This window comes from Astyanax mexicanus, chromosome 10 (genome assembly GCF_023375975.1).
Source record: "Astyanax mexicanus isolate ESR-SI-001 chromosome 10, AstMex3_surface, whole genome shotgun sequence".
In the NCBI taxonomy this organism is placed as follows: domain Eukaryota; kingdom Metazoa; phylum Chordata; class Actinopteri; order Characiformes; family Acestrorhamphidae; genus Astyanax; species Astyanax mexicanus.
In genome coordinates, this window is record NC_064417.1 from 16,440,108 (window position 1) to 16,466,825 (window position 26,718).

Below are 26,718 nucleotides of genomic sequence, written 5' to 3' on the forward strand. Positions count from 1 at the left end.
TCCATTAGCATATACAAAAGCAATTGGAATGAAATAATATATGTTAATATAACTTTATTAAACAAATTAAATGTATTATTCTTTAACTTTAAATTCTTTGTAATTAACTCACTCACGTTTAAAAGATTCAAACATGCTCTCTCTATTCTACAAATCAATGGGCACTTTAAATAAATGTTTATCTTAATATCATATAAAAGGTTCATTAAATAAAGATAAAACATGTTAATTTAACAAATCATAAATCTAATTTCTTAAAAAACACAGAATATACAAACCTTTACAAAAAGCAAACCTTTTCTTTTCAAATGTAGACAAAACCAAATCACTGTTTTCACCTGAAAAACACACACCCATCAAACACACCTAAATACATACATAAAATACAGAAAATATTCTGAAATATCTGCATTTTACACTCATTTTTTTGCGTATGTTGTCAAACTACTCCTAGGAAATTTGTTGAATTCTCTTGATATTTGGCAAAAATAAACATTAAACATATCTGATGACAAATTGTGAGGGAATAGTCGATACATGGGTCCAACTTTCACTTTTTTCTCGGTTTGGCCCGAGAAAACTCACGCATTTTGGCACAGTCCTCAAACTCTGCGAAAATTTTAAAGTTCCATAGAGCATTAACTTTGCCATGGTTCAGGAGCTCTATAGCACCCCCAAACTTCAGCAGTGGCTGGGATGAAGTTTGTCCAATGTGCACCAACCTCATAAAGAACAAGGATCACTTGGATTTATTTGACTCCGCCCAACAGGAAGTCGGCCATTTTGACAAAGTCGCAAAATAAAAAGTTAAGATGTTTGAAAACTCCCAAAATTTTACAGACCTATTTGGCTTAGACCAAACTTTGACCTTAAATTGGAATTTCGGATATTCATGTTTCATCAGCTCTCTAGCGCCACCTATTTTATGTCACATTTATGGAAACCTCCCAGCCTCTTTATAATAGGCAGATTCAATAAGGACTCAACATGATTTAGAACAATGCTGTCATTTTTTTTAGTGTGTAGCTAAAGGACTCTACAGCACCCCCTATATTTTTTTGGCTAATTAATTAGCTGTGGCCTCCTCAAAAATTCTCCGATATTTTCGATATTTGGTAGAAACATAGATAATATAATCCCGCACATATTACCAATTGGCATGCTTTAGCTTCGCCCCACAGGAAGTCAGGAAGTCGGCCATATTGGAATTTATGAATTTTTTTTCACATTTTTCCTGAACTCATTCGAACTCCTCCTACATTCTTCATCAGATTACCTCTGAATTAAACTACTAAACCAAAGTAAAACAATGACACGGTCTGAACATAGATGATTGAAAATTCATGAAACTTGGCAAAAACACAAAAGACATCAGTAGACACATTTTCAGTATTGGTAGGACTGACTCCGCCCAACAGGAAGTCGGCCATCTTGAAATATGTGCATTTTACACACATTTTTTGCGTATGTTGTCAAACTACTTCTAGCAAATTTGGTGAATTCTCTTGGTATTTGGTAGAAATAAACATTGAAAATATATGATGATAAATTGTGAAGGAATAGTCAATATCTCAAACGAGGAGGAAATTTCAAACAGTTGAATTTTTGAGATGCCACATCAAAACAAGAGGTTGACACCTAGGTAATGCTAGGTGTTTTGAGGAAGTTATAACAGTGAAAAGCTCACAAAATTTGACCGGCCTGCTTATCTGAGGCTGTTCTTTGATCTAGAATTAGAATTTCAAATACATGTGTTTTAACAGCGCTATAGCGCCATCTGTACTTTAAATGGGTATTTCACATGTTTAATAGGATAGAAAACTCTTGAAAATTGGCACACTCAACAAGACCTCAAAGTTACTTTCACCGGTTTCTCGGTTTGGCCCGGTACGATTTGCGCTGTTGTGCGAGGGCCCTACGTCCCCCTGTGACGTCCCCCTGTTATTTTTAAATTTTGCGCCCAGTTTTGAGGCCTTTCTGATACTCAAACTCTTGCATTTTGGCACAGACGTCAAAGTCGGTGAAAAATTAATAATTTCATGGTTCCTAATTGGGTATATCAACTGAAGCTGCATTATTGAGCTCTCTATTTAATAAGAAAAGTGTCAGCGGTGGGTTAAAACAAATTACCTGAAATTGGGGTGGTGCTCTGTAGTGGTAAGTTGAAGACATTGCTCTAGGTGTGCACAGTAGAGTAGATGTAAGATGTAGGGGAATTGTAGCCGCACTGAGCAGCTTTAATTGTAGCCATTTGGAGCTTTAATTTTAACCAGGAAGAGCTTTAAATAAAGTGATGCAGAGCAGCTTTCATTGTAGCCGGGTGCAGCTTTAATTGTAGCAGGGAGCAGCTTTAATTGTACCCGGGAAGAGCTTTATTTGTAGCCAGGAAGAGCTTAAATTGTAGACACTCAGAGCAGCTTTAATTGTAGACACTCAGAGCAGCTTTAATTGTAGACACTCAGAGGAGCTTTAATTGTTGCCACTCGAAGCAGCTTTAATTGTAGCCACTCAGAGCAGCTTTAATTGTTGCCACTCAGAGCAGCTTTAATTGTTGCCACTCAGAGCAGCTTTAATTGTTGCCACTCAGAGCAGCTTTAATTGTTGCCACTCAGAGCAGCTTTAATTGTTGCCACTCGAAGCAGCTTTAATTGTTGCCACTCAGAGCAGCTTTAATTGTTGCCACTCAGAGCAGCTTTAATTGTTGCCACTCAAAGCAGCTTTAATTGTTGCCACTCGAAGCAGCTTTAATTGTAGCCACTCGAAGCAGCTTTAATTGTAGCCACACGGAGCAGTTTTTATTGTAGCCACACGGAGCAGTTTTTATTGTAGCCACTCGAAGCAGCTTTAATTGTAGCCACACGGAGCAGTTTTTATTGTAGCCACACGGAGCAGTTTTTATTGTAGCCACTCGAAGCAGCTTTAATTGAAGCTCGGAAGCCAGTAAGTTGTTGTAGCAACGTGGAGCAGCTTTTATAGTAGTTAAGTAGAGCTTTAATTGTAGCTGCGCAGAGCAGCTTTAATTGTAACAATGACGCGGAGCGTCTTTAACTGTAACCGAGCCAAGCTGCTTTAATTGTTGCCACTCAGAGCTTAATTGTACCACTCGGACCTTTTAATTGTGGCTGCGTGGAGCATCTTTAGCGGTAGTCGGGAAGGCCTTTATTTCAGCCATTTTGAGCAGCTTTCATTGTATCCACACAGAGCAGCTTTAATTGTAGTCAGGTAGAGCTTTTTAATTGTAGTCTCGCAGAGCAGCTTCAATTGTACTCGGGTAGAGCTTTTTAATTGTAGCCGTGCAGAGCAGTTTTTTTTATTTTTCAGCCGTGTGGAACAGGTTTCATTGTAGTCGGGTAGAGCTTTAATTGTACCTGGGTAGAGCTTTAATTGTAGCGACACGGAGGAGTTTTAATTGTAAGGAAGCGGAGCAGCTTTAATTGTAGCTGGGTAGAGTTTTAATTGTAGCAACGTTGAGCAGCTTTAATTGTTGCCGCACGGAGCAGATTTAATTGTAGCCGGGTAGAGGTTTAATTGAAGTAGGTTCAGTTGTAGTCAGGTAGAGCAGCTTTAATTGTAGCCACACGGAGCAGCTTTTATTGCAGTCACATGGAGCAGCTTTCATTGTAGTCGGGTAGAGCTTTAATTGTAGCCATGCGGAGCAGCTTTAATTGTAGCCGCACGGAGCAGTTTTTATTCACTTAGAGCTTTAATTGTAGCCACACGAGGCAGCTTTAATTGTAGCACGGAAGAGCTTTAATTGTAGCTAGGAAGAGGTTTAATTGTAGCTAGGAAGAGGTTTAATTGTAGCTAGGAAGAGGTTTAATTGTAGCTAGGAAGAGGTTTAATTGTAGCTAGGAAGAGGTTTAATTGTAGCAACGCGGAGCAGCTTTTTATTGTAGTTAAGTAGAGCTTTAATTGTAGCTGCGCGTAGCAGTTTTAATTGTAGCCGCACAAAGTAGCTTATAAGGTAGTCGGGGTGGGGCTTTAGTTGTAGTCGGGTAGAGCTTTAATTGTAGCCACTCGGAGCAGTAAGTAAGTAAGTAACATTTATTTGTACAGCACTTTTTACAGACAGTAGGCACAAAGTGCTTTACAACAACAGATTCACAGAATAAAAATATACAATCACCTTCATAAAACAAATTCAATAAAATAAACAATAAACAACAAGAGAAAACACAATGCTGCCAAGTACATTGTCCAAATGCCTGTTTAGTGTTTAGACACTTTTTAAAAGAGTCAACTGATTCAGCAGATCTAAGTGGAAGAGGCACGCTGTTCTATAATTTAGGAGCAAAAACCTCAAATACCCGATTCTTGTGAGTAGGAGAGCATGCACAGTTAAGTGAGTGTGTAGTAATTCAGCCAGATAATCTAGAGCCTGGCCATGTAATGCTCTATATACAGGTGAAAGAGTTTTAAACTGGATCCTGTACTACACACGAAGCCAGTGTATAACATTAGTAAAGGGGTTACATTAGACCTTCTGTTTGACCTAGTAAGTAATCTTGCAGCTGCATTTTGAATTGCTTTCATGCAATCACGACCAGAGACACTAATAGAGGAAAACAAAGCATTACAGTAATCAATACGTAAATATAAAAGCATGTATAAGCATCTCCATCTCTGCATTTGAAAATATTGATCGCAAGTTACTAATATTTCTTGATCTACAGTATCAAATGCAGAGCTGAGGTCAAGTAGCACCAATACTGAACAGTCTTCTGCATCTAAGGACATTAACAAATCATTTGAGACCCTTAAGAATGCAGTGTTTGTGCAGTCTCTTTCTTCATTAGCGGTTGGACAGAAGCATGCTTAAAATAAGAAGTAACACATCCTGTAGACAGTGAGGAGTGCAGAGCCGATATTTGGTAACATTTTTAAAAACAAAGAAAATGGCATTCCGTCAAGCTATCGTTGTAGTTGCGTAGAGCTTTAATTGTAGCCGCACGGAGCAGCTTTCATTGTAGCCACACGGAGCAGCTTTAACTGTATCCACTCTGAGCTTTAATTGTAGCTGTGCTGAGCAGCTTTAATTGTAGCCACGCGGAGCAGCTTTAACTGTAGCCACTCTGAGCTTTAATTGTAGCTGTGCTGAGCAGCTTTAATTGTAGTCACGCGGAGCAGCTTTAACTGTAGCCACTCTGAGCTTTAATTGTAGCTGTGCAGAGCAGCTTTAATTGTAGCCACGCGGAGCAGCTTCAATTGTAGCTGGGAAGAGCTTTATTTGTAGCCACTCCAGAGCTTTATTTGTAGCCATGTGGAGCAGTTTAATTGTAGCCACTCGGAGCAGCTTTAATTGTAGCCAGGAAGAGCTTTAATTGTAGCCAGGAAGAGCTTTAATTGTTGCGATTTAGAGCAGCTTTAATTGTAGCCACTCGCAGCTTGATCTGTAGCCGCGCAAAGCATCTTTAATTGTAGCCGGTAGAGCTTTAATTGTAGCCACGCGGAACAGCTTTAATCGTAGCCATTCTGAGCTGTAATTGTTGACGAAAAACCACCAGATCACTGTGAGTCCTTGGAGAAACTACACGCAGATTGGAATCTTTGACAGGATTATGCTGATGCCACGCCGCAAACAGTTTCCCCACTTCCACATCTGGGAAATTTGTAGTGAGACACAAAGTCTCAGGAGTACGCTGTAGATTTCAAAATATTTCACTGATTCCAGAGGCGACGAGATTTTACCTGGAAACCATCTCTCGCCTCCTCTTACCGCGCTTTCACAGCGATGACGGGTTTCTTCTCCAGTCGCACAGGAGAGGTAGGCCATGAGACACCGAGCAGAGAGATGAGCCGGGAAAAAACAGACAAACTGACCATTGAGTCTCTGATCTGCAACAGCATTTGCCGATCATATACCAACACAGAGGAGTGTAACGGCACAGAGGCACAGGGCCTTTCCATGTAGCACTCAATCCATAAGTATAATTCAGTTTAATGACACGTCTGACTTTGTGTCTGAGATTCGTCTTCACGCATCCCAAAATCCAAAAAGCAATAACAGGGTCTGGATTAATGAGTGTATCAATTACAGCTGATAGCGTACTAAATATTTCAGTCCAAAAATCTATAAGAGTCGGGCAACTCCAAAACGTGCACATGATTAGCAGGAGATTGGCCACATCGTTCACAGTTAGGATTTACGTTCTCATAAATTTTGGATAATCTTTCTTTGGTCCAATAAGCCCTGTGAATAAGTTTAAACTGAGAAAGGTCATGACGTGCACAAATGAAGAAGTATGGACCCTTTTAAGTATTTTCTCCCATAACTCATCATTTATTTCGATCCCCAACTCTTCTTCCCACAAAGATTTGATTGTATTTAATGGACTGTTTTGCACTGCACCAATTTGTTTATAAATGATTGCTAAGGATCCCTGCAGTGTAGCAAGAGGGGTTAGAAAAGTGTCAAATTGTTTCACCAGGTAGAGAGGGAAATTGAGAAGATATGCTACGTATATTTTAGTAGCTAAATATAGAACTGTAAAAGCACTTATATAAACACACACATAAATATGTTATTTTATGGATCTGAAAAAGTACATATTTTGAATATGACATGTTCAATTGTATATTTTTAAGTGTTTTCACACTTTTGTAAAGGCTTCTAAGTAATATTAATTGATAAAATTTAATATTAGTGTAAAAAGCTTTAAAATGTGGGTATGTATTTTCAGGCGGTAAAATTAGGCTTGGAGCTTAAGAGGTTATAAAACATGTTTTGTTGACTATTTTCCTGTTTTGTTTACTGCATAACTCTGTAAATTAATATGCAACATTTTTGATAGCTTTAATATTAAACACAACAAATGTACAAATAAAATGAGAAATGAATGTGTAAAACTTTTGACTGGTACTTTATACTATTGCTATATGCAATATTTGTAAGTTCATTGTGCAAATTTAAAAAAAGTTTAGGGAGCGCACCAACGACCTTTGTGTGATACTCCTACATGCTTTCATCATCACTTACATATCGATGTGTTTTCTTTAACTTAACGATGATTGGTTTTAGAAGGACATGCGTCTGACGTTGGCGTGTTGACAATTCAGCGGGTGCTTCATTCGGCGGGAAGCCTTTCCAGGATAAGGATAAAATAAATGAACAGATTAATTTCATCTCCATAGTAATTAATGCCGCTATTGTGGTTTTTATACCAGCAGCAGCAGCAACTGGATGTCCAACTCCACCTTCCCGCAGGCTGCAGTCAGTAGTAGTTAGTTATTTTTCTTCTGCTGCCGTTGTTGAGTAACAGCTGCTCAGCTTCCTGTAATTGGTCCGAAAGTTCGAACCATTCAGAAAAGCGCTTTCACACTGCAGGAGAACCGGACCATGTTTCAGAAGATCCGGACCGAGACCACCTCTCTTGGTCGGACCAAAATTTGGTCCTTTGGTCCGGACCGTGGTTTGCGGCCCCTTTCACACCTGCTACTTTGTTTCGGACCAAACTGAAAAGTCTGAAAGTCCAGACCAAACGAGGCAGATGTGAAAGCACCCTTAAAAGCACTACTTTTATACTTTTATTTAAGTAGAAGGTACGAGTTGATACTTTAACTTCTACAAGTATTTTGAAACCCCAGTATCTATACTACTTCTACTTGAGTTATGAATGTGAATACTTTTGACACCCTTGTAGATAGGTAGTTAGTCATGCTCATAATAGTTTCAAGCTCTGCTTTGCTTTTGGGTGGCTCCATTTCTTTCACAGCCTTGACTTTTTAGGGTCCAGTTTAATGCCATCTCATGTCAGTCTATGCCCATTGTCCTGCTGCAGAACTTACGTATGCCTAAGCTTAAGGACACAAACTGACATTCTCCTTTATGTTTTTTTGGTAGAGCGCAGGATGATCCCTATTACAGCAACTTGTCCAGGTCCTAAAGCAGCCCCAGACTATTACACTACCACAAGCATGTTTGACTCTAATATGATTTTTTTCTGAAATTATGTGTAAGATTTACGCCAGATGTAACAGGACACACACCTTCCAGAAAGTTTCCCTTTTGTCACGTCAGTCCACAGAATATTTACCCAAAGTCCTGGAGATCATCAGGATGTTAGATGGTAAATGTGAGATGGGTCGTTGTGTTCCTTTTGGTCAGCAGTTTTTCGCCTTGGAACTCCAATAGAGACCATTTTCTAATTATTTAATCATTCACACTGACCTTAACTGAGGCAAGTGAGATCTGCAGTTCTTTTGAAGTTGTTTTGGGTTCTTTTGTGACCTCATGGATGAGTTGTCCATGTTGACTCCTGGGTTCAGGTTCAGTGTTCCATGTTTTGTCCATTTGTGAATAATAGCACTCACTGTGGTTTGCTGAAGTCCCAAATCCTCAGAGCAGAAAGACACAGTATTTGACCTCACTTCCTTAAGTTCATGCTGCCACAGAACTTGCAACTTTTTTTTAAGTTAATCCTTGGTTTATCTTTACAATCCTTATTTTTATTTTCATTTAAAATTCCTGAAAACCTTTTGCTTATTATTTCATTTGGACAACAACTTTCTGTGGACCTTGAATTTTTGTGGAATTTGGAGAGTTAGACATTTTTGCCCAGTCACCATAGTGTTATGCAAAATAACCACTACAACAAGTCAAAGACTTCTTTCCTCAAGCCAACCTGGCTCTATCAAGACAATGATTACATCCAGCAAGTAAACAACAAACTTCAACAATGTACTGATCCAAATAAGATGCACCCTTAAAAGCAGTACTTATTGGAACTAATGGAAGATGTTTCCATGAAGTCAACATGTCCATAATGGAAGTCAAGAAAACCATCTGAAGTATATAGAATTGTTGCATGACTTTAAAGCCATACATAAGGCTTACCATGAGTTGTTGACAGAGAGTGAGGCAAATGAAGATAAAAGTGACTGGTTTGAACCTAAAATGGTAGAAATTAATGTTTTTCTTTAATCTTTGTCTGAGTGGCTATCCAGGGCATCTGTGTTGACCAGTTCAACAGCCAAGTTGCAACCAGAGCCTCAGCAAACAGGACCAACAGTAGCCCCACCAGCTGAAAGGCAGCCAATTGAAGCTACAGTTGAGATAAATGCATACTTTGCTGAGATGTCAATGAAAAGTGAAGAGAGTGAATTCCTGTCATTAAGCAATGCCCTTTCTAATGCCCTTTCTATGGCACAAACCCCAAGTGTTCACCCCAGGAATGGTGTCTATTTTTAGTCTGTCCCTAAGCAGTCAGAAAAGTTCAGTGCTGTTAGCAAAAAACAGACATCCAATCCTCTTAATAGAAAAGAGGAAGATCCGCCTGTTACTTCAAACATGTCGGAAAGGGAATCTGTTCAACCCCTAATGGCCTCACAGGACAGTAACATTCTTTAACATCAAAATGAGATTACATCTGTTCTTGTTAAGCAGCAACAAATTTCCAATCTTCCACAAAGAGACATTCCAACGTTCAGTGGTGATGTTCTAATGTATGGTCCATTCCTTAAAGCATTTTGGCATTCAATTGAGCTCAAGACAGATAGTAATGCAGCTACAGTACACAAGTGGCCATCCCAAAGCTCTTGTCAGGAGTTGTTTTCACATGAGCCCAGACAAAGGATATCAAAGAGCAAAATTATTGCTACAGGAACATGGTGATAGGGATGCAACAGTTCTCTGTATTTTATCAAACAGTTCAGTTCAGCCTGTTCGGTTCGATACACCTGGATGGACCGTGGTATTTCGGTGTGCGCACTAACAGAGCAAATGAACGCTCTGGTACTGAATGGCCAGGGGGAGGGGCAGTTGGTGGTTGCAGTGAGTGCTCCTCCTTCTCCACACCACCATAAACTGGCTGTTTTCGGTCGTTTGAATAAGCGAAATCAGAATGATGTTAATTAACACTGAAACACTGACAGAGCGCAGACCTATTATTTAATAGAAATGTGTATGAACAGCACTGCACGTCAAACGCAGACAAGTGGAGAAGCTCGCCCACGCCCAGAGCTGCCTGATTATAGCATTCTAACTGGTGAATTATTTTAAACAGTTTGATTTGTTACTTAAGGTTATAGTAGTTTTGAATGTTTCATTATAGTTTCATTTTATTTTATTTTCAACTTCTCCTCTAATTCAGTTAGTTTTAATTAGTTTTTAGAGTAAGTTTGCTAGGTTTTATTATAGTTATCACACATCACATCAGAGAGCTCAATCTGAAAAACACAACTCAAAAACCCATACTTTCCAGGTTTATTGACTATGAGTAAGTGCGAGAGAGAGAGAAATTTCAGTTTATCCTCCACGTAGGGTGTTCTGGTGTATGAGCTACTCACAACAGGTACTGTATATCCTGCTTTTATCTGCCTCACGCTCATATTTTAATCCTATTCTACAGCTTTCTCAGTGCTTTCTGTTGTTATTTTCTGGCTAGCGCGAGCGTTATCCAAAAAAATCTAATGCCAAGGACCGCGAGGCACCGCCGCGCTGCCACTGTTGTGCTGAATCTGACTCCAGAATTCGGCTTCGCTTCAAGAGCAAAATCGGCACAACACCGCCCGCTGTAAAACTGCTGGAGTGGAAACAGCGCTTATAAATAAATTAAAGACGAAAACGAAGGGTATTCTATCAGTATTTTCAGTTCGTTTTAGTTAGTTTTATAAACTCTCAATACAGTTCCAGGTTGTTACCTTTTTTGATTACCATTTTTATTAGTTTCAGTTAACAAAAATGTATTTTTTTTACTTTCAGTTTTCATTGTTTCGTTCATTTTCGTTAATGATAATACTTGGTTACTTGGTTATATGGTGATTATCATGCCAGAGCTTTATATAAAATAAAAATAGCATTAAATAAAATCTAAGATAATCTAAGCTTTAATAGTGATATATCGAAACCGAACCGATACCGTGGCCCAAGAACCGCAATACAAACCGAACTGTGGCCACACTGTACCGTTGCATCCCTAGTGATGAGTATAAAATCTGTTCTGCCTACACGAGGAAAGCGTTAGAATGGCCTGATGTTAAAACTGAAGACCCCAAAGCACTTCAGGGAGAAAGAGTGTCTCATGAAATTAACTTGTCTTCAAATATTAAACTCTTGGTCATGAAACTGCCATATAAACTTTGAGAAAGGTGGCATTCTTATGTGTGAGAGTTGCAGGAGAAGCAAAAAGGCAGACCTCAATTTATAGGCCTTGTTGCATTTTTGGAAAAGCAAAATGTATTCATGTAGTGTGTTCTAAGCGGCATCCTAGTGTCCTCCTTGTTAAGCAAGTGGGAAAAAAACAATGCATTAAAAAATGAGTGACGAATCTGAAGCAAGCCCCACTGTAGTGATGCATTCCAAAGTATGTGCGTATAATGGGTAATGATGCATGTACTGTAGCTTCAGTAGTGCCTATAGAAGCTAAAGTTGGTAAAGGTGAAAAAGTTATTCCAGTGTATGCTTTCATTGATCCTGGTAGCTCAGTTACTTTTTGTACAGAGCTTCTTATGTCCCAACTGAATATTAAAGGTAGAAAAGCAAATATCCTGTTGCAAACATCAGGAAAAGTCAGTACCGACATATGTAGTCTTCTAGAATTCTGGCATGGATGAAAACAATTTTGTATAGTTACCTGATGTTTTTACACAGAGGGAGATGCCACTCAGTGCAGACAACATGCCCACAAAGCAGGATCTGGCAGGATGGCCATACTTAAAAAAGGTCAATATACCAGAGACAGAGCAATATTCAGCTGCTTATCAGGGTGAGGGACCCTATGTGGTGAGGACCTTATTGGGGTGGGTAGTCAATGGGCCCTTAGGAGGTTGTGATAATAATTGTCAGTCTGCCATTGTAAACAGAATCTCTGTAGCAAATCTTAATACATTGCTTATTGCTTATTAAACAGTACCAGCATGACTTCATTGAAACAACATCTGAAAAAAAGCATGGAATTATCAATTGAAAACAATTGCTAATTAGTCAGTCTCATTAATAGATGGGCATTATACCATTAACTTGCCCTTCAGGAGGGATGATGTACAAATGCCCAACAATTGTCTCATAGCCATGCAACATCTTCTGAGCCTGAAAAGAAATTTAAAGAGAAATAAGTCATTTTGCAAGGACTACACAGCATTCCTTAACGATGTTATGGATAAAGGATATGCAGAGGTGGTTCAACAGGAAGAGCTTGGAAGGACTGATGGAAGAACCTGGTATATTACACATCATGAAATATATCACCCAAAGAAGAATAGACTCAGGGTGGTGTTTGACTGTGATGCAAATGATCAAGATGTGTCTCTGAATTCTGATCTTTTGCGCAGCCCTGGTCTTACCAACTCACTAATTGCAGTCTTGCTCAGGTTCAGACTGGAACCCATTGCACTTATGGCCAATATAAGGGCTATGTTCCATCAAGTAAGGGTATCCAGGTCAGACATAGACTTATTACGCTTTCTGTAGTGGTCTGATAGAAATTTGGAACAGGATCAATTGCACCACCGCATGCTAACAACAGAGATGTGCTGTCCACCATAATGGAGGAGGACCGAGGAAAAGACATTAGATTTTTGGACCTAGACAAAGACCAATTGCCGACTGATCGTGCCCTGGGTCTTCAGTGGAATGTGGAAAATGATAATTTCAGGTTTGACATTAAAGTCAATAAAAAGTCACACACAAGGAGAGGAATATTGTCAATGGTAAGCTTAGTGTATGATCCATTTGGCATTCTTGCACCATTTTGCCTTCCAGCCAAACTAATGCAGCAGCAGTAAACAAGGTTATGGATGGTATGAGCCAATATCCACACTTCAGTCTAGGCAGTGGAGTAATTGGGTTCAAGATCTTTCCGAACTAAAATATTATATTGTTTCACATTGCATTAAGCCCAATGATTGCACCATTTTGCTGATGCCAGCGAGCTAGGGTATGCGGCAGTAAGCTATCTTAGGATGACCAACAATCGAAATCAGACGCATGTTTCTTTCATTGTGGGAAAGGCAAGAGTTGCCCCTTTAAAACAAATGACAATACCAAGACTTAAATTGGCAGCTGCAGTGTTGTCTATTAAAATGTACAAAATGCTCAAATCAGAATTATATCTTCCCCTAAAGTATTCCATGTTTTGGACACAGGGAGTCAGGGAGAACACAATTATTCAACAGTGGAGATATATTCCTAGCATGCAGAATCCAGCAAATTATGGAAGCAGGGGACTGAATGCAGTAAAGTTCCTCGAGAACAGGAGATGTATTTTGGAGACAAATCCTGATTCCAGGGGATTGGTCTGTCAGTTAAGCTCAAGACGAAAACGAGCATTGTAGTGCGGCCTATTACAAAGCACTGCCTACTTCTAGAAAGACCCCACAGTCTGGATCAAGTCTTTTTCTTTTATGTATTTGCTCTTGCACATTTATCCACTCCATTAGTGTTATATCATTTTAATGTTTTATTGTAAGCATAAAACATGTGCAGGAGCCAAAATGGTCATTTTTAGATTTGTGTTTTCTCATTATATTATTCTCAGATGTCCTCTGAGAAAATTACAAGCCAATTTACCTACTGTTTGTCTCTGAAATCTGTGGTCTTCCGGTAGTTATTCCTGTGCGGACTGACATCTCTGACTTTCGGCACCTCGCGTTTAATAAAATAGCTATTTGTCGTCATCCTTGCAGCGGAGATTCACAGAGATCCACGTAAACACAACAGCGAGTAGAAACGGAGCAGCTACTGAAAGCGATGTCATGTGACTGAGAAATCCAAAAAACTCACTGGTCCTCCAGTTTTTTCAATTGCATTCCAGATGCAAGAGTTTTATCACTGAGTAGAAGTGTGAAATGTTTTCAACAGACGTCCCCCCGAGAAACTAATCCCAGGCTATAGACTGATTTTCCATCTGTTCTTCAGTTTCTTCAGATCTGGGAATAATGTGTTGCTTTTTGAGATCTTTTAGCTGCTTCATGTTATCAGACATGTTCTATCTAGGTCATTTCTTGATTCTACATGTCTGATTCTAAAATAGGATCCTTAGGGTTTATTTTAAAGTGCTGTGAATACACAGAATTTTGCTGACAGCAGATGGGTTGAGCATGCTGCGTCTCTTCAAATTTGTCCACAGACACTGAGCGTTTTCTCAGAAGGAGCAATTGATGCTGGTATGCAAAGCACATGACATGCTAGTTTGCTGAGGGCTGGAAATTGGTGCAAACCACCACTGTAGAACATGGCACTGTTGGGTACCTCCCTGTTCAGAGGCTGTGTCAGTTGGAAAATTAACTGGAACACGATTAGCTTTTGGCAGGTTGCTGATCATAATCCCCGGCAGGAAAAAAAAAGGATTTAGTAATAAGAAAACAAATTATGCTAGTAAAACAACTTATTATTAAACACCTGTACACTGAAAGCCGAGTTCCACAATCAATTCTATGCCTGGCTTTATAAGCTCTTGCTATGTACATTTCATCCAGCATCTTCAAAAACTTTGGGTTAAAAAAGTAGCAACTCCGTAGAGCATGTGGAGTGGTTGGGGTATATTGCTGGCTGTTGGCATTAGTTTTTCTAGATGGAAAACTCCAACAGTAGCCAAATATCCTTCAGCACTGTTTCTAGTGCTGCTGCTGTACAATGCTTGAAAAGTCTCCAAGACCAAGGTAAAACTATCAATGAACTTGGTATGTTACTGTTTCCAAATCGTTAGTTGCATCTTTAAATTTTCTAAGAAAAGATACTGAGGTGCGAATAGTATTGATACATTAATGTTTGCTTTTTTTATATTATTTATTGGCAGTTAGTACAGAAACAATGTGTTCATATTGCGGTAGCATGAAAACCAGCATGTCAATCTGTGTTCCATCTGGTTTTGACAGTTTGTTTGAGGGACCAGTCCAGGTTGTCTTGCAATCTAGGGCATTTAAAAAGAGTAACCTTCTTATCGCTCAGAGCTGAAAGACCTGTTACCCCTTCCACTACAGGAAGAAGGCGATGGACAAAACAGTGTTTAAAATGTGCTCTTTGCTGCTTTGCATGGCTTAACCAGACAATGCTGCAGTCATTTTAGCTCCACTGTCTGTGATAAAAATGATCCTGTTAGACTTTAGTAAAACAACTATGCCATGTTCCCTGAGCTTTTGCAGCAAGAGCGATCTAATATTTTCACCAGTCTTTGCAACAGTTGGTTCAATTAATCCAAACTGCTTGTTAGTGTAGTGAATAGTACCAAAAAGGAACAAGGTCTTGTGGTTTTGGTGTAGATGTCTGTCATCACAGCATAGCCAACACTTGATGTGCATTTTTGAATTTGTTCCAAGACTTCCTGTCGCACATGATGTACTCTCTCTAGAACATGTCGAGATGTTGTTGGGTGTGGAATTATATCACCAACATCACATTTTACCAGATACTGTGCTGAATACTGAAACCTTGACCAGCTACCATGCTGTATGGTTGAAGGTCCTGGCAAACAAAATCTACACTTTTAAGGGCTTAGAGCAAGTTTGCTTTTTCCAAAGTTAGTGTAGTTTGTTTCATCTGAGCGCACTGGTGGAATTTAGGTGAGTACTTGAAGTGTGGCCTTTGAACTACAAAAACTTTGCAGTTTTCAAATCTTGAGCATATAACATCTGCTGTACTTGAGTCATCTACCATAGAAAACAGGTTTCACAATGCTGTACATTCAATTGACCTTTGTACAAAAACTTAATTTGCCATACTCTTTCGACTGTTGTCTGCCCTTGCTTGATTATACAGCCTCAGCAGACCTCCCTGCTGGAAAAAACAGCTCATACCAGCTAAAGCTGGTCAAGCTGGTTGACCAGCTTTACCAGCTTAAGCTGTGTTTTGGAACCTGATAACTGGTTTCTAGCTGGTAACTGGTGTATAGCTGGTCAGAACATCTAAAACCAGCTTGTAGCTGGTCTGTACCTGGTAACTGGTAGCTGGTTTTAGATGTTCTGACCAGCTATACACCAGTTACCAGCTAGAAACCAGTTACCAGGTGCAAACCAGTTACAAGCTGGTTTTAGATGTTCTGACCAGCTATACACCAGTTACCAGGTACAGACCATCTACAAGCTGGTTTTAGATGTTTTGACCAGCTAGAAACCAGTTACCAGGTTCCAAAACACAGCTTTAGCTGGTATGAGCTGTTTTTTTCCAGTAGGGCTGTACATCAGACTGAACAGTATGATGTTGCAGTGGTGTCAATATCTCGAAAACTTGGTTTTATGCAGTGAAAATCCTGCAAAAAATGTAAAACTGTTCCTAAGTAATTGGAAGCTGGTTAATAGTGTGTTGTTAAGGTGGTTGCTAACAGGTTGCTATGATGTTGATAGGTAGTTAGTAAGGTGTTGCTAGTTGGTTGCTAAGGTATTATTTTTACTTGTAGCAACAACTTTGCAACAGCCTAGCAACACCTGGCAACTCTAACAACCAGTAGATTGTCACATCGTGGCAACAAACTAGAAACAGCTTAGCAACAGCAAGTTAGCACAGTAACCACCAAGCAACACCTTAGCAACCAACACCTATACCACAGCAACATCTTAACAACCACCTAACAACAATCATATTTAACACTGCTGATCTGCACTAACAATCGCAGTTTGTGTAGGAACTGCACTCTCTATTACAATCCAGAACACACTCCTTTCACACACTCAGACAAAATCCATAAATACTGTGGCATTGTATTATATTTTACTGTATTGTATTATGCACATCTTGTGTATTACCTGCAAAACGTCTACTGTTTGTGGACCCCAAGAAGAATAGTAGCTACTTAAACTGTAGCATTTTGAATAAAAAAAAATATTTTATCATCCTTATGATCGGTGCCTATATAATAGAAATAGAAATCAAAGTCTTATTGGAAAGTGGTAAAGCTCATTAAACCCAACTACAGTACACCAAAAAGCACTCCAAAGTCAACTAAAAGACGGTTGTTTGCTTTAATAAGACCGGTATGTTTTTTTTTTCTTTTTTTTGGCCATCAGACTAGACGCTATGTTTGCTAGATACTAAACACGGCACTGTTTAGAATCCACAGATTTGACATAATTTCCCCTTGTGAAAAAACACAGTAACCATCTTTCCTTGGACCTAATATCAGGTCTGTCTGTTGCAACAGACTTGTTCAGCATTATTAAGTATTGCCCTAAAGGTAAATTTTAATAAAGCATTTTTTTTATTATTCCAGAAAAGCCTATTGCTTTTGAAATCCAATAGGAAAAAAAAGAAATCAAGTTACATTGGAGGAAACTTCATGTTTTATCGGCTGTATGGTTACACTGCACACTGAATCATTCTTTAATGATGGTATAGAGAAATGCAAATGGAATTTGAGGTGAAGAATATAAGACTATATATGGTATAAACTCCAGTGAATATAAGACTATATAAGGGATTTCCAGTGATGCTGTTGTCTAAAAAAGCATAATTGTCTTTGTTCTCTCTTACAGTTGCTTTTAAAAAATATGTATACCCCTTTAATCTTACAACCTAAATGTATTGTATTGAGATTTTAAGTGACAGACCAACATAAAGTAGCAAATAATTGTGAAGTAAAACGGTTTTCAAAATGTTAATCAAATACAAATCTGAAAAGTGTAACATCCTAAAGTATTTAGCCCACTTTATTCTGTAACGTTTAAATAAAAATCAGTGCAATCAATTACCTTCCAGCTGTGTGTAATTTAATCTCAGTATAAGTACACTTCTTCTGTGAAGGCCTCGATGGTTTGTTAATAAACAGCATCATGAATACTGTTTAATTCATCATCCAAATTTTTTTTTTACGTTTTCTACAACTGCAAACCAACCGAAGCCATCCACCCAAGTTGACAGATTGAGCAAGGAAAGCACTGGTCAGAAAAGCATGGTCACTCTGGAGAAGCTGCAGAAAACTACAGCATAGGTGGGAGAATCTGTTCAAGAGTCAAGAGGTCAGGAGGCTTTTATTGTCTTTACATCTGAGTACAGGTACAAAGTGTAACGAAAATACGTTCCTCCGGAACCATGGTGCAACATGGGATGACGATCAGTAGACAAACATAAAGTGCAAGTTGTAACAATGTGCAACATAAGACTATAACACTACAATAAATAAAATAAATACAATAGACGAGACGCTTTAACAGACAGGACAGTGCAGTACCGATACAGTTCAATGAAATGTTGTAGTGAGGATAAGGTGAAAAGATATGTAACATACTGTAACATATTGGGGCGGCACGGTGGCTTAGTGGTTAGCACGTTTGCCTCCTAGCACTGGGGCTTGGGTTCAAGTCCCTATCTGGGTGGAGTTTCCATGTTCTCCCCGTCTGTGTGGGTTTCCTCTGGGGACTCAGATTTCCTCCCACAGTCCAAAAACATGGAGATCAGGTAAATTGGATATTGTAGTGTTATTGGATAATGTAAATTGATCTGGTAAATTGAATACTCTAAATTGATCTGGTGTGTATGTGTAAGGTGTGTGGTATGTATGTAGGTATGTAGGTGTGTGGTATGTATGTAAGCTTGTAAGTGTGTAAGTGCGTGTGTGTAAATGTATGACTGTGTGCCCAGATATGGATTGGAACTCTGTCCTGGGTAAATGCTGTAGTGCTGGATGCAGTCCTCCAGGTGGACGGTTGTTTCCGGTTGAGAGTACGTTGTGCGCTATTGGCTGCCGCTTCTCACCGGTGTGTGGATGAGTATTGATGTGTTTGTGTGTAAAAAATTGTAAATTGTAAAGCGTCCTAGGGTTTCTAGAAAGGCGCTATATAAGTTGAATTTCATTAATTCATTCATATAGAACATACATGATCACAGCAGTTACTGAGGTAGAGAGTTTATAGTTTTTGGAAGAAGCAGCAAATATTGCTGATAGGTATAGAGACATTTCAGTCTCTGTGTGCTGAGAGAGTAAGCGTGCGTGTGCGTGTGCGAGTATTACTTTGTCACAGGACAAAGGTTCAGGCAAAACACCTACCACTGGTCAAATGGCTTTTAAATTATTATTTTTTTTTATATCTTCTGCTGGACGGCATCAGAGAGAAGAGTCTGTGTGAGGGATGGGTGGAGTCGTCCACAATGTTGGTGGCTTTGCGGATGCAGCATGTGGTGTAGATCTCTGGGATAGAGGGGAGAGAGACTCTGATGATCTTCTCAACTGTCCTCATTATCTGCTGTAGGATCTTGCGCTCTGAAGTGTTGCAGTTCCCAAACTAGACAGTAATGCAGGTGCTCATGATGCTTTCTACAGTCCCTCTGTAGAACATGGTGAGGATAGGAGGTGGGAGATGTGCTATCCTCAGTCTCAGCAGGAAGTAGAGGCGCTGCTGGGCTTTCTTGGTTATGGAGCTGGTGTTGAGGGACCAGGTGAGGTTCTCTGCAATGTAAACACAGAGGAACTTGGTGTTCTTCACAATTTCCACAGCAGAGCCGTTGATGTTCAGCAGGTGGTGGACACCTGGAGCTCTCCTGAAGTCGACAACCATCTCTTTGGTTTTATCCACGTTTAGAGATAGGTTATTGGTTCTGCACCAGTCCATCAGCCACTGCACCTCCTCTTTGTATGCTGACTCGTCGTTCTTGCTGATGAGGCCAACTACAGGCGAACAACACAAATAAGTCATGCTTATATAGAGATATAGATTCTGATTGTAAGGTGACAAAATGTGAAATGGTTTAAGGGGTATGAGTAATTTTGGAGGCCACTGTAGATCAGAGTCAAATTTAAACTGTTACAGCTAAACAAAGGAAAATATTTCAAATCAAATCAAATCAAATTTATTTGTATAGCGCTTTTTACAACAGGTGTTGGCACAAAGCAGCTTTACAGAAACATGATTACAGGACAAAGAATCAGGCAAAGCATTACACATAGAAAATACAGAATACAGAACCCCCAGTGAGCGCGGAGGCAAGGAAAAACTCCCTCAGAGCTGCAGGAGGAGGAAGAAACCTTGGGAGGACCAAGACTCACATTTGAGGGGGGACCATCCTACCACTGGTCAAATGGCTTTTAAATTAAAATTTAAAAAGTCTTTTATACATCCATATAGGTTTTATGTACTCAGGAGTGTAATAGCGCCACTAATGGCTTGGATGTAATCTGTAGTGGAGAGTAAGATGGATGATGAGCAGCTGATCTGTGGTGGTGGTGGAGAAGAGCTGACTTCAGAAACTTCCATCAGTCTGGCCGGACAGGAGACGCGAGAGCCTGAGGGTCCAACATCGGTATCGGGTCAGACAGGTGGGCAGTCAGTAACTCGGAGGAAAGCAGAGAGATGGAATTAGTTTTGACTGGATTTATGCAAAACTGAGAGTATTAAAACATTATCAGAGTGTGGCAAATGACTCCGGCAGAACTGAATAAAACAGCCTAACTAAAGGCAGAGAGCCAGAAGGTAACATAGACATGGAAGCACCCTGAAACACCAGCATCCACCCACTCCACCGTCCACAAACCTGAGTGACCGTGTGCAGTGGGAGAACAACAGCACCAGCATCTCAGTTTACCACAATTTCCTCTGTCCATGAACCCCTGAATCTGCAGCCTTATCTAAAGGGAAAAACATTAATTACCAAAAGCTAAACTAAACAAGTAAGTTTTCAGTCTAGACTTAAAGATTGAGACTGTGTCTGAGTCCCGAACATATTCGGGGAGATTATTCCAGAGTTGAGGCGCTTTATAAGAGAAAGCTCTTCCTCCTGCAGAGCTCCTCTGAATTTTAGGAACTACTAATAAACCAGCACCCTGAGATCTGAGTAATCGCGGTGGTTCATAACAGGAGATGAGGTCTTGTAAATACTCAGGAGCGAGTCCGTGTAGGGCTTTATAAGTTAACAGGAGAATTTTATAGTCTATGCGGAATTTGACTGGAAGCCAGTGCAGTGCTGATAGTACTGGACTAATATGGTCAAATTTTCTAGTTTTAGTAAGATTTTTGAAGATTAAAGATTTAAAAATGTGTGTTCTCAGGTAGCCAGCTTTGTGAACGCAAAGGTGCTGGACGCCTCTATTCAGCAGGTGTCCCTGGACATCCTGGAGAGCATGGTCCTGAGCAGCAGTGGCCTGTTCCAAATGATCAGAGAGGAAATTACTCTGGACAGACTCCTCTCCCATCTTCAGGTGTATGTACACACAAACAAACACAATGACACAGGCAAGCACACTTTCACAATATCGCTGCATGGTGAGAATGGAGGGAATAACGATTCTGACATGCTGGGAATTTCAGTCATTCATGCTGTCAACAGTGTCTAGAGTGCTGTGTAAAAGAAGGTGGTTTAATTGTTTGCAGACTTTGTGAATTTGAGTATATCATAGTTTTAACAAAAAATGCAGCAGATTCTCTGTGCGCGTCATGTTTGACACACACTTTAAAACAGTAGTTTCTCTCTTTGTCTAAATTACTTTCTTCTCTCCTCCAATATAAGCTCCAACCAGCAGCTTCAGACTAAAGCCATGGCTCTCCTGATGGCCCTGTTGCAGACTGCTGGAGATGCAGATAGGCAGGTGAGTTGGCACCATTTCTTTTAGAGCTCTTTAGAGTAAGGCTGGGTGATATGGTAAAAGTGTAGATATTTAAAGACATTGTTTTTAATATTTTGATGCAGACTAGAAACAGCTTTATTAAAACAGATGTCCAAACACACTTCAATACTTAAGTATAGTAAGTTTTATACTTATATGCTGCATGCTATAAAGTGAGGTACACTGTTTATGTCCAGTACATATGTATTTTATTGAGTTTTTATATCATAAACCACCACAAAGTAACAAGTGATTGCAAAGTGAAAATGTTTTACAAATAAAAGTCTGAAAAGTGTGCCATGCATATGTATTCAGCCCCCCTTCAGTACTTTTCATGGCTACCTTTTGCCACAATTACAGCTGCAAGTTATTTTGCAAAGTGACTCAAGTTCAGTCAGATAGGATAGAGGAATTTTCAAATCTTGCCACAGTAGCTCAGTGGGACGTGGGTCAGGACTTTGACTGGATCATTCTAACACATAATTATTATTTGATCAAAACCATTCCACCTGACTTCCGGGTGATGGCAGCGCCAGAGTAGAGGTGTGGCAGCACTGCTCCCGCGGGTTGTGTTCATTTTATTATAATTAAGCATTCTTTTTCTTTTTTTTGCCCGGCACTGAGCAGGAGATTAGTTACGGTAGTATACCGTAGACTACACAATGTCGCGGAATTTGAGAGAAAAAACAACTTCGAAGATTTCCTCAGCAACCCGCCCCCCCGCCATTGAGCGCATGTTCTCGGCTAAAGCTGCTACGCCGGAGGATGCTATGTCGGCTATGGAGAAATGTTCCTCTGCTTTGGAGCCCGGAGAGCTCCCGTTTGGCCACTGCTACAGAGGAGGAACAAGCTGCTGATACTGATACTTCTCCTCCAACGTGGTTTTTGCCTGCGTTAAAAAGGTTGGAACAATCCCTTGTGTCAGACCACGCAAACACCCTGAGCAAAGCCTTACAACCAATCAAGGATTCATTAGACTCCATCAAACAGACTTTGGTCTCACATGCAGGTAGCATTAAAGCTTTAGAGGACGCTGCGTCTGACCACAGCGACAGAACTGTCGCACTGGAAAACAACTGTGAATCTCTTCGAGCCCGCAATGCTGAATTACAGGACAAGCTGGACGACTTGGAAAATTGCTCGAGGAGAGCTAACCTTTGAGTGATAGGGATTCCTGAGAAACTAGAGGGGGACATGCCGTGAATTTCATGACTGAGTTCCTCTTTGAGGTATTTGGAGCTGAGAAATTCCAGTATGTGAGCTTTCTTTTCGTGGCCACAAAATTAGAATCTTTTCGGACTATAGTGCCGATCTCTCCCGCAGACGCGCTGCATTTCGCAACGTAAAAGAACACACCAAGTTACATAAGGGTTGGATTAGTCAAGTTTTCCATCCTAATTATAATTCACGATCAAGAGGGGTTGCCATTTTATTTCATAAGATGAAAAAAAATTATCAGACCAAAATGGCAGATTCATTATCATTTCAGGCCTTTTCTTTCAAACTCTTGTCTTATTGGTGAACGTTTACGCTCCGCGCTGGGATGACGCTGAGTTGATGACTGGGCTTTTCTCAAATCTTCCTGACCTAGGTACACATAAACTGATTTTTGGTGGCGACCTTAACTGTGTTATGAATCCAATGCTAGATCGATCTGGGACCAAATGTACCCCCTGTTCTAAGATGGCCCAATCTGTGTATGTTTTATTATTATTTGGCCACCAATGTGCAAAAGATTTGCTTTTGGCTACACTCACCTGATATAGACTGGTGTAGACTGGAATCCTTGTCATGTAGTTCCACTTCTCTGCCTGCTATGGTCTTTTCAACTCTTCCACTGTCCCATGAACAATACTCAGATAATCCTGTGGTCCTGTCGACTTTGAGAATTTGGTCGCAGCTTACGGGGTTGGCTAAATCTCAGAAAGCTTCGTCGTTGATCCCTATTTGTAATAATCATTTGTTTACACCCTCCTTGACTGATTCCACCTTTTTACAATGGGCTAATCTAGGAATTATTAACTCTTGTGACTTGTATGAGGATAAAACCTTTTCTAGCTTTGAAACATTGAGTGCTAAATTTAAGCTTCCCCCAACAAATTTCTTTTGCTATTTATAAGTCCGTCATTGTGCCCAAACACTCTTTACTCTTCTTTTCCTCATGAACTGATGAACGAACCCTGGGAGGAGATGTGCAGTTTAAAACCAGACACAAAAGTGTTTATCTCACAAACATATAATTGCATTATGTCTCTCCATTTGGAGACAGATTCTATCAGGGACAAATGGGAGACAGTGCTTGGGAGGGAGTTGGGCGATGAATGGTGGTCAAGAGCCCTGTCCAAGATCAGCTCTTCTTCGTCCTGTGCCAGATTGGGCTTGATGCTATTAAAGCTAGTTCACAGGGCCTATTATACTAAAGACAGACTAGCTAAAATCTTCTCGAGCACTGATGCCACTTTTCCAAGGTGTGGCTCTGATTCGGCTGACTTACTGCATATGTTTTGGTCATGCAAAAAACTTGAAAAGTTCTGGTTAAATATTTTTTTCACTCTTTCAAAGGTGTTTGATTACAAATTAGATACGGATCCCCTGTGGGCAATTTTTAGCGAACCTGAGGTCATTCCTGCATGTACAGTTGGGGTGTGTAAAGCTATTGCTTTTGCCTTATTAGTAGCTAGATGAAGGATTCTTTTAAGCTGGAAGTCAGACGTTTCCTTTTTTCTCTGTATGGAAAAAATTAAGTTTAGCCTGAGGGGCTCTACTTAAATGTTTTTTTTAAGATATGGCAACCTTTTATTACCTTTTTTTAAGACACTTAATGAGCTAACAATTGAGGGGGTTGAGGGGGAGGAGGGTTAATTCTTTTTTCTTTCTTTTTCTTTTATTTTCTTTTATTATTATTATTTTTTATTATTTTATTTTTTTATTAATGTAATTTTCTTTTCTTTCTGGGATTTACTTCTAGACTTCTATTAGCTTCTATTTTAAAGTTTTACCATTTTGTTGTGTGTTACATGTATATTCTGTGTTAAATATGAAAATGGATGACTTCTGTACAAATATTTTGACTGTATGCTGGTCTGCTTTTTCCTTGAAGTCATCAATAAAAATCATTTGGGAAAAAAAAACATTCCACTTTAGCTCTGGCTGTATGTTTAAGGTCAATGTCATGATGGAAGGCAAATCTCCTCCCCGGTCTCAAATCTTTGCAGCCTCCATTAGGTTTTGCTTCAGGATTGCTCTGTATTGGGCTCCTCTTTCTTCCCACCAACATTTGGAATTGTTCAACGTATGTGACCAGATCAAATCAAATCACATTATTTATATAGCACTTTCTACAAATGATGTCGCAAAGCAGCTTTACTTAAATGTGATAGCAGGACAGAGAATCAGACAAAACATTGAACATACAACACAGTAGGGCTGCATCTACTGATTTTTTTAGTAATCGAGTACTCTACTGAAAAAAACAATTCGATTAATCGAGTAATTGGATAAAACATATTTGCTTGCTTAAATATCAATTTAAAAAACAAGACATTTCACTTAATAATGAATGACTGATTGTTTTCCTTTTTTTAGATAAGTTATCATTTTAAATTCATATATTTCCAAATTGCAAACACAAACAGAAATGAATAAAACACAAGAAATAAATACCACAAGTAATAATAATTTAATAAATTTTAGTTAAATTATTTTCAACAAGGATTTCTTGTCAGTATCAAAAATATAGGGCATTAATCAGTAAAAAAGGCATAAACATTGGCTTTATGTTGTGCATCCTAGCTTCTAAACAGCGTGTTGGATAATCAATCAATCAACCTTTATTTCCAATTGGTAATACATTGAGGGTAACCCTCATTTACAATGCAGCCGATCATTTACAAAATTAAATGGACTGAAAAATAAGATTAAATGATAAAAACAAGCAAACTATATAAGATTTAATTAAGAACCAATAAAATAATTCAGAATAAAAGGATATGCAGACAGGCTAAAATGTAACGCAATAAAACAAAGACATAATTTATTAGAATATTAATTTGTATATTTTATTATGTGTTTATTATTTATTAATTAGAATAATAAAATAAGAACACAATTAAAGAAATATAGGACTTAAATAACACCACAATTATAAAAAAGTAAATGATGGAACTTAATAAAATAAATATATAAATAAATAAATAAATAAATAAAAAAAATAATAATAAAAATAAAAATAATAATAATAATAATAAGGGCTAAAAGGTAAAACAAAATTAGATAAATGAAAAGACAAAATAATTAAAATAAATAAAAAGGTAAAAGCCCTCAATTAAAACAGTTACAGGCTGTCTGAAGGTGGTTAGATATTAATAGTTTAAAATGATTGAGTGACACCAGTGAGCTGAGATTTAGAGTTTCCTGTAGTGAATTCCAGCTCACTGGTGCTCTGTACCTAAAAGCAGTTTTTCCCAGTTAACTAAAAACTTTAGGAATCTGACAGGTGATCCAGTCACTAGAGCAGGTCTGATAACTACTGTTGTTTTTAGAAATCATGTATGAGATATAAGAGGGCATATGGCTGGAGAGCAAGTTATAAATATATATAAGTCAGTGTGTTTCCTGTCGAGCTGCTAGTGAGGACCAGCCTACTTTTGGGTACAGTCTGCAGTGGTGAATAGTGTAAGGGTCACCAGTAATGAACCTTAAAGCAGAATGATAGACTGAATCCAAAGGTTCCCTATCAGTCAATTCACTCGGTACAACACATAATGTATGGAATATTACGCCCTTGCGTGTCTCGCTGAAGACATCTTTAAACACGCCTTAAAGGCAGATGGTGCATAGGGACGAGGGCAGGAGGGCCCATCCCCTGCATATAACCCCACGTCACCAGCATCACTCCTTAGTTCTTATGCTCTTCACTTCACTGAGAACACCGTACACCTTTTCTGCTAGTCTAGTTAGCTAGTTAGCACAATTCAGCAAACCTTTGGATAAGTTAACTGTTCCATTAGGCAAACATGGCAACAATTTGTCTTCCCTCAGAGCATTATATGAAGGATTTTGCTGCTTTTAAATCTGCTTTGCGAAGTCTCGGGGCTAGCCTGTTTAGCCTTGCTAACGGCTGCCTAAAATGAGCTGGCAAGCTAACGTTAGCTCTCAGCCTGGCAAGAAAGCCTCCTGTCCTTGTCCTCAAGGATGTGGTTTTGCCATTAACAAGAAGGACCAACATGATGCATGTCCAGTCTGCCTGGGAATCGTC

General features: G+C 39.3%; 1 protein-coding gene across 7 annotated transcripts in view; it reads left to right on the forward strand.

Annotated features, from left to right (window-relative positions):
* The window catches only part of elmo3 (engulfment and cell motility 3), a 394,497-nt gene that overhangs the window by 259,747 nt on the left and 108,032 nt on the right, over positions 1–26,718 (forward strand). For 6 of the 7 annotated variants that reach the window (XM_049484514.1, XM_049484516.1, XM_049484517.1 and 3 more), the window contains 2 exons: positions 20,907–21,058; positions 21,365–21,443. The exons of the other annotated variant lie outside the window; for it this stretch is intronic. In XM_049484514.1, the coding sequence (XP_049340471.1) occupies positions 20,907–21,058; positions 21,365–21,443 (231 nt within the window). The remainder of the gene's footprint in view (positions 1–20,906; positions 21,059–21,364; positions 21,444–26,718) is intronic. 7 annotated transcript variants of the gene reach the window in all.